General features: G+C 46.5%; 1 protein-coding gene across 1 annotated transcript; it reads right to left on the bottom strand.

Annotated features, from left to right (window-relative positions):
- Window positions 1–3,504: 3,504 nt before the first annotated feature.
- LOC144709185 (Pentatricopeptide repeat (PPR) superfamily protein) lies at window positions 3,505–7,938 on the bottom strand. Its single transcript, XM_078582625.1, has 5 exons — window positions 7,849–7,938; window positions 4,597–7,779; window positions 4,203–4,297; window positions 3,935–4,071; window positions 3,505–3,835 (listed from the first exon to the last, which is right to left on the bottom strand). Exons 1-2 carry the CDS (start codon window positions 7,891–7,893, stop codon window positions 4,693–4,695), a joined length of 3,132 nt encoding a protein of 1,043 aa, XP_078438751.1. The 5' UTR covers window positions 7,894–7,938; the 3' UTR covers window positions 3,505–3,835; window positions 3,935–4,071; window positions 4,203–4,297; window positions 4,597–4,692.
- Between the last annotated feature and the right edge of the window lie 488 nt (window positions 7,939–8,426).

The raw sequence follows: 8,426 nt of genomic DNA, 5'->3' as shown, positions 1-8,426 counted from the left end.
GTATTCTTACCATCTGCCTCCATTAAAGCCAATTTCCCCCTTCGATAAACCACGCCCTTGAACCAGCAAAGAGCTTCAATAGTCATCTGCCGCATCCTCTTCCGTCTTGGGCTTCAGTTTTTCTGAACCTTGTCTACAGTGGCTGATGTCAGCAGTAAGGCCGATGATGCACTCTCTCCCTACATCTTGTTACCGCTCTCTACTCCTTGTACACCTTCCTCCATGGTAGGTCGCACCGACGGGGATCTTGTGGGGGAGCCCCTGAATTCACAAGGTGCTGCTAGGGGAGTCTTGTGGCTTATTCTGGCCTTGAAGGTTTTTGTGTGTCCATGTGACCACGCTGATTCTGGTAACGACACCCCTTCTATCACTTCAACGTCTAGTAACACCACATTTGGGTCCCCGAATTCCAAACCTGTCGAGATGATACTCTTAAGCCGTCCGAATGAAGAGACCAATTTTCTCAGGGTTGATTTATTGCGACACACCAACGGGACCCCGTGCATCTCCACCATGATCCCCATTTTTTTAACTCCATCAGCTCCATCGGTGGGGAGTATCCGCCGCCATCTCACCTCTGTGGTGTCGGTGATCAGTTGCTTCTAGCCGCATACCGCCACATAGGTAGCCATCGGTACCCCTCGAAGAAACAAGGTGTTGGTATCTATCCGTCGTATCTCCGCATGCTCCAGTTTTGGGAATTTCTGCCATAAGCCAGCCCGTACAACCTCCGTCTCTAGGTTATCTCCGAAAACATCTCCAACCAGGCATTTTTGGAGAAAATTCATGGCCTCATCCTCCCCTTCAGTAGATACTTGGATCTTTTGCTGTCCTTGGCTCTGAGTCGAGTGTCGTGTCTTCGCCTGAATTCTGTTATTTTCGCCTCTTCCTTGCCTACACTTGAACTGGCAGTGTCCTGTCCTTCGGCACCCCTGACAAATCACTGGATCTCGACAGTCACGTGCGTGGTGGCCTCGCGCTAAACATCTGAAACAAATGTTTTTCTCCCCGAGGGGTCTTCACTGTATGGGCCCATTGACCTGTTGAGCTGTCTTCGTGCGACGAGATCTCACCGTCACCCATCCAACTGCTTTGTTCTCCAATCCGCACGGGACTTCTTGCTCGTGTGCCATCCTCACATGTTTTCTTGTTCTGTCTATGCCTCTGCCCACTACAGCAACTCTTGGGGGTCTGCTCTCTCTTGCCCAGGTCCCCCTCCACCATCTTCCTTGCGGCATTGGTCTTGTTCTATCCTTCTTCTGATTGTTGCTCAGGGTCCCCTCGTCCCTCTCATGTGGCCCCCCTTGTGCTGAGCCTGCACGGGTCTCTTACCCCTCTCTTCATCTCCTCTTTGCGCATGCGCTCTGTATTTTCGCCCGTCGTGGAGCAACTCCTGTTCCAGCATCTCCCACCGACGAGTATCATATCGGAAGGTATTTCAGCGAAAGCCTTCTATCGTTGCATCTCTCATGCCACGGCGAGACCCCATTCCACCTTCACAGAATTCTCTTCGAGTATCACGTCGCCGGCCCCGAGTGTTGTAAAACTTTGCCTTGGTGATCCCCTTCTGAAACTCGATCTTAAGAGGCAGACCCGCGAACATCTGTCCCTACAAGGTTCTCATGCAAAGACCGGGTCTTCCACCCTTCTGAAATTAACAAAGGCATAGCTTCACCCAGGTATGAAAGCGGTAGTTTTGAGGTCCCCAAATCGTAGGAACTGCTCCATCAACATGCCCTGAGTAACTCGGGGCGGGAGGTTTCCTACCCATAGGTGGAGACTCGGCTGTGCTTCTGCCTGCCCCAACGGATGACTCCGGGGATTAACTCCATTTCATGGGATTGAATGCACCGCGATGTTTCTCCCCCGTCGATCTGGCCCCTCATTCTCTTGCCGAACAAGCGCTGCGCTGCCTCCGCTGCAGACAAAGAAAATGGAGAATCTCGAGTGAGCATTGCGCCGATCTGGTTGCTGCAGATAGAGTTCTTTAACCGTAAACCAAACCTCCAGGATATCATGCCTCCTCTCAGCCTCAAAACAAGACGCAAAGTCGATTCTTTCAGGACATTATAGTCGGCGAGAGTTCGGCCATCCTCGAGCTGCTTGCCAACGAAAATAAGACATTGCTGGTCAGGAGGAATCCCTTCCTTGTCCTGGATCTTCGCCTTCACGTTATCAATCGTATCGCTGCTCTCGACCTCTAGTGTGATCGTCTTCCCAGTCAGCATCTTCACGAAGATCTACATTTTCCCCGATCGCTGGCGACTTCCGCCTCCCTCCTCCCTATAGAACATGGCGCCAAGGAAGGAGCCCTCAACGACTAGAGCATTGTCTTGGTTTGCAAAGCGACGGAATTCTTCTGCCTCCTCCGACGAGAATCGGAAATACTGATAGGAAACTGTTGAGATGCAAGGAGGACCTTCACCCTCGGATTCTAATTTCCTCCATTCGTATGGTTTTGCAGCAGTATCCATCGCCCAAACATCAGTAAGTGGGCGTTTTCCATCATTCCCACCAATAACCAACAAAAATCTTTGGCCAACAAGCCCCATCACGTGTCCATGGCGCGGACCAGGGCCTGCTCCCTGAACAACAACCCTATGCCAGGGGGGACGCTTTGTGTGAGGTCTAGAAAGTGAAGATCTTCAGCAGATAGTCCCGCAGGACGAATTCCACCCTGAATTACCAGCATCGTGCCCACTGCAGTAGCTACGTGCGCAGCCCTAGGTGACGGGGGCTCTCCAAGAGGGGTTAGCCTTGACCACTTGTTTGATAGAACATCGTAGCAATGAACATCAGCAGTAGCACCAGCGAGATGAATCCCAGCGCTCCCAGCAGAAGAGGGCAGCGGCGCCTCCAAAGAGAATAAGCCTTGGCCCGACAGAGCCAGAGCTTCCCTCCTCGCCGACGGCGGCGATCGACGTGAGCGTGTGCCCGCATCTCGACCCAGGGCCGTCCTCCTTCTCCTCGATGATGGCGGAGACGGCAGCGTAGCCCGGCGCATGCCGCGGCCCTGACACCAGCCGCAGCTGCGAAGGCAGCGGCGGCGACGACTACGACGTCGGCGGCGAAGCCTCACCGTTGGAATTGGCGTCCATCGCCTAAGCCGGCTCCAGATGATGTCCACCGTTCCAGGGGGAGAATCGACTTCCATGGACGGAAGTGGCGAGATCGACGGTCGTCTGAGATCAACGACGGGGAAAACCGGCATTCTCCGCGACTCCGCCCATCTCCACCAACCTCTATCAATCTTGTAGAAGCCAAAGTCGGAGCGGAGGGGATCCTCGTCTCCAAGCAACGCCGCCAACACTTGATCTGCGACCTTAGCTGCCTTCTTGTACTCCATCACAAACTCTTGATTGATGAAACCCGGGAAGTTGGGATGCAACATTAAAATTAATAAAATATGTTGATTCAAGAAATGTTATCAGAAGAAAAATATCGCGAATAGAAAGTTTGACAAAACCTTCCGAAATGATTAACTTCAGAAAAAAAAAATTTGAATGAAAGAAAAATGTAAACGTTTTTTTATTAATTTGACTCATGTGGTCTGGTCTTAAAAGTTCACACAATTATCTAATAACTCTGACTCCATCTAGAGTTTTTCAAAACGTCATCCTAGTTAACAAGTTATGAGGGTCATCCCAATATTTACTTACATATAAATAAAATAAATTTAAGCAAACCAGAGAACTAAATGCACACAATTTTCAGATATTCCCTTGAAAGATGATATCTGGTGTTTGCAATACTTCGTTTTGGCCATTGAAATCAAGGGCAAGCGACGAGGCAAGTCTTCGCTGAGAAAGTCAGCCTTGGAGGCCAGAGTCAAACCCTGAAAGAATTCAATCTTATTTTCAACAAGATTTACTTGTATTTAAATCACTAACTGTTGACAAAATATGATGATTATAGGAGAGAAAGTAAACTTCACCTTTAGGAAACTAATATTATATGTCATATAATTTTTGAGAAATATAATAGAAGTATAAACAAACCCGATCACAGATGCGTACAGCAAACTGCACCTGATCGTTCATTCGCAAAGTTTGTTTCTGCGCATGGCTTAATCTGAAATGAACAAAACAGATACTGAGATATCATAAATATGTAAGTTATACAAAAACCACATGATGCACGCAATATTTGTTTTGGAGAAACTTCAAGCACATATGAAAAGATATATAATGGAGTGCACTTACTGGCTGTACTGCAGCCAATAGCAGGCCCTTGGAACATCGTGATGCCAAAATTTAATGAGGCTGCCTACAAATCGAAGGTGATCGACAATTGATTTCTGGAGACAAAAAAAATACAAGAGTGAAACCATGAGCATAATAAAACATATTGCAAGGAAAGAAAGGGACCATCTGTCTTCAACTGTATTTATATGCCAATATGGATTACTTGGAAAATGGGTGTATTAAGTAAATATTCTTCAAACTGATGGACAAAGAGAGGAGATGAAAGAGAGATTCAGGGAGAGATGGGAGACGAGGCAGAGATGGAATGTCTAAGGATAATAGATAACGAAAGAAATATCACCACGGGCAGATTAAATTATATGGGAAACAGACCAGATTTGAGATAACCTACCATGCATCAAGAGCCACTAGTCACCGCCAGTTTCCAGCCACTTTGCCTGGATTAACTGGATCACAACTTAACAGTCCTCAAGAGGGAAATTCTTCTTCAAGGAAGCTTTCTAGAGTTCTCCATGACGTATCTAAGCGCAGATGAAGCCTTCTGCAGCTCTCCATTGGAGCAAAGGGATGCAACAACTGGATAGTACACATCAAAGTCAAGGAAATTTGATTCATCTATCAAATCTCCCACCTCCTCTGCCTTTAATTCCGGTCTATATTCTTGCTGTGAATTAAGTCCTGAAAAGCACATTCCCAAAGAAGGTGAAGCACTATTAGCTGTGGGTAAGTATCTTCCCCGTTTGTATGTTCTTCTAAGGGCAGAAGACCCATGGTTCCTAATGAATCTTCCAACAGGAGAGTTCATTGACCCAACTTCAGAGAGGACAACAACGGCATCATCAATTCGCCCTTCTTCACACAAAAGGCTGAGGGAGGCCAACAGATATTCCCTGTCTACAACCAATTGGGCCTTATTTAAAACATCAATGATATTTCGACTCTGAAGCATATCCAAAAGGATGGATCTCGCTTCTTCCAATCTTCCCTTGGAAATGAGCCCTTCAGTCAACTTTAAAAACCCCAAGTAATCAGGAACAATCCCTCTTTTCTTGTAATCGGCATAAAACCCAAGTGCACCCTCCATGTCTCCAAGCACACAGAAACCATTGATTAGAGAGCTTATTGTAAACGAATCTGGCTGTACTGACCTCTCCTCAAGCCGCAGAAGAAGCTCCAGGCCTTCTCCCACAGCTCCAGACCTACAATACCCGTTTATCATTGTATTATAGATTCGAAGATTCGGCATTATCTCACTCACTATCAGCTTCTCAAACATATTCCGTGCATCAATTAGATATCCTTCGGTTGCTAATCCATGGATCATAACATTGAAGGTGACATCCGTAGGAGTGACATTTAATGCCCCCAGCGCATCAAATATCCTCATGGCCTCAATAAGACACCCTTGCAGGCAGAGGCCCTTGAGAATGGAATTGTATATAACGATATTAGGTTGAATGCCTAAGTATCTCATCCTCAAACAAAGCTTGAGTGCCTTCTCCAGGCGCCCTACTCTGCACAGCCCATCAACGATAACAGAGTACGTTACAACGTCAGCTGCCATTCCATTCTCTCCAGCTTCCCAAGCCAACCTGTACGCTTCTTCGATTCGACCCGCCTTCTTGAGGGTTTCAACAATCGTGGTTGAGACACTACATGGCACCTCTCTTTTTCCTATTAGTGAGCAAAGCTGAAGAGCTTTTCCCACATCTTTCTTGCATAAGTAGAGGGTTAACAAATTCAAGACTCCTGGCTCCGAGATCCCATATTCCTTAATGCAAAAGCCCATAAAAAGTGAAACAAGATCAGTGTCCCCATTTTGCAGGAGGGTTTTTGTGAGCAAATGATAAGAATTAAGAGAGATTATCCAGTTGTATCTTTTTGCCAGTATGAACAATTCCTTTGCAGCCTCGTTGGATTTCCTGCGGCAGAGGAAAGAAATGGCATCACTGCACACCAAAGAGAGCAACTCGGGCCGCAAATGTGTATTATATAAACTCCCCATTAGCTTCAAGACTCCCATTCCTTGATCTTTGTCGTACATCATCCGGATCAGCATTTGAAGGATGTCAGGCTTCAGAACAAGGCCTCTGGAACAAAGCCCTAGGAATGCCTCAACAGCTGCTTCCACCATGCCTGCCTTACATAGCCCTAAGATGACACTACCAAGAAAAGCCATGTCAGGCTCCAAAACTCTCGAAACACAGTCATCAAGGATTTCAAGTGCCTCATCTACCATCCCCAGTTTGCAGAGGCCTTTTATTACTGACATAAAAGTGAAAGAGTCGGCAGCTAGACCCATTTCGGGCATTCTTCGGAAAAGCAAAATGGCATCCTCAAACATACCTAGAAAGAAGTAAGCCCTGATGCATATGTTACACCCAATGACATCCAGAGAGATCTTCTCTTCCATCCTCTTAACAATTTCAAGGACACCAGACTCGTTGGATTCCTTGAGATGTCCTGATAATATCGCACTGAGTCCTGCAAGATCACCATCTGAAGCAGCCAATAACTCGTTTGCTTTCGCCGTATTACCATGTTTACAGAGACCATGGATCACAGTGTTGCGGGTGATGGGCCCAATTTCTATCCCTCTCTCCTCCATCTCATCGAGAAGTTTGAAAACCATCTCAAAATCTCCTTGAACACACCAACCGCAGATCAAAGTCGAATAAGCAAATTCATCGACAGACACGCCGAGTTCTTCAATCATTCTCAGTAAATCTGTTGCTTCCTTGATCTTCCCCCTCTTGCAGAAACCGTGTATGACAGAAGTGTAAGTAATTAAGTTTGGTTCAACCCTTCGGGCTCTCATCAGGCGCAGAAGTCCAATCACCTTCTCCACATTACCCTCTTTGCAGAATCCATCAACAAGAATGCTATAATTAACCACATCTGGATCGATCCTCTTCTCCACCATGAGTTTATGTTCATGAAGAGCTTCTTTTATTGCACCCTGATGAATGAAACAAGACGCCCTGCAGGCATAAAAGAAGCAATCTCTCGGCACCCCTTCATCTTCCATCCGCTGAACCATCTCAGATGCCTCCTTGATATTCCCACTTTTCAGTAATGCGTCGAGAACGGCCGTATAGGTCACTAGATTTGGAACAAGAACTTGATCCTTGATTAGATTTTTGAAAAAATTCAACCCTAGCTCAGGTTTACCCAACTTGACGAACCCAGAAACCACTGAACTAGAGATGTAATTGTCGACAGGGTAGCCGACCTCTTCCGAATTCATGAAATCCACCACTTCCAGAGCTCTATCCATCCTACCTCGAGAGCTAAAACCGAAGACCAACGACCGAAATGTGTTCAGAGAAGGGCGTAGAACAGAATCATACCTCACGCATCTAAGCAGCAACTCAAAACCCTTCTCGGGGTCTTTCCCCTCGACGCAGACACCACGAATCAGCGAATCCCACAGACAATTTTGGCTTGAATTTCGCAATTCTCTGCATTGTAAGAGCCGGTTTTCGGCCTCCTCGAATCTTCCCAATTTGAGCAAAGCGCGAACGATGGGTTTATCGGCGAATCGGGCGCCGTTCTCTCTGGAATTGGCCATGGCCTGGTCGGAAACATGGATCAACAATCGATACTTGCCTGCGCGAAGCAAAAACCAGAGAAGGCGATCTACCGACTGGATCGTAGGACTGAACCCCCGCTTCAAGAGATCTTGCATCTCCTCGTCGATCCACCCCCAAGAACTTGTCTGAAAATCTATGGAGAAAAGATGAACGAATTTCTCGAATTTTGAATTTTCCTAGTTCAAGAAGCAGGCTGCTACTGGGCCTTATTCGGCCCATTTACAGGCCCAATCTCATAATATAAATAAAAACCCATATTTATCATGCTTAGGGTCAAAGTTCATCCATGATCTATAATGATATGTTCATCTGTCAGTCCATCTGTCAACCATTCATTCTTCCTTAAATACATGCTCCATCTAATAATTCCATGCACATCACATACATTTGTGCAGCCCTAGATTATAACTTCAAATGTTCTTGATGAACTATGATAATTTTCTCAATGAGATCGTGAGTAGGACAGAGTAGAGAGAAGAGTAGAGAGAGAGAGAGAGAGAGGAGGCCGGCATACTGGATGATGTCATCAAGTAGGCAAGATGGACAACGTTGTGCACTCGAGTTAGGTGCTGTACTTGTTCTGGTCATGGAACATGATGTCTGCGAGAGAGAATGGGTTTAATCAAAA

The sequence above is a fragment of the Wolffia australiana genome, chromosome 11 (assembly GCF_029677425.1).
Source record: "Wolffia australiana isolate 7733 chromosome 11, ASM2967742v1".
NCBI lineage: Eukaryota > Viridiplantae > Streptophyta > Magnoliopsida > Alismatales > Araceae > Wolffia > Wolffia australiana.
This window is presented reverse-complemented; position numbering and strand designations above follow the sequence as displayed.

What these genes read in the sequence shown, in the direction of transcription:
- LOC144709185 (XM_078582625.1), bottom strand. Translation starts at nt 7,893, where the DNA reads ATGCAAGATCTCTTGAAGCGGGGGTTCAGTCCTACGATCCAGTCG. An exon ending in TCAGTCCTACGATCCAGTCG is followed by an intron (nt 7,780 to 7,848) that starts GTAGATCGCCTT and finishes GTTTCCGACCAG; the next exon opens with GCCATGGCCAATTCCAGAGA.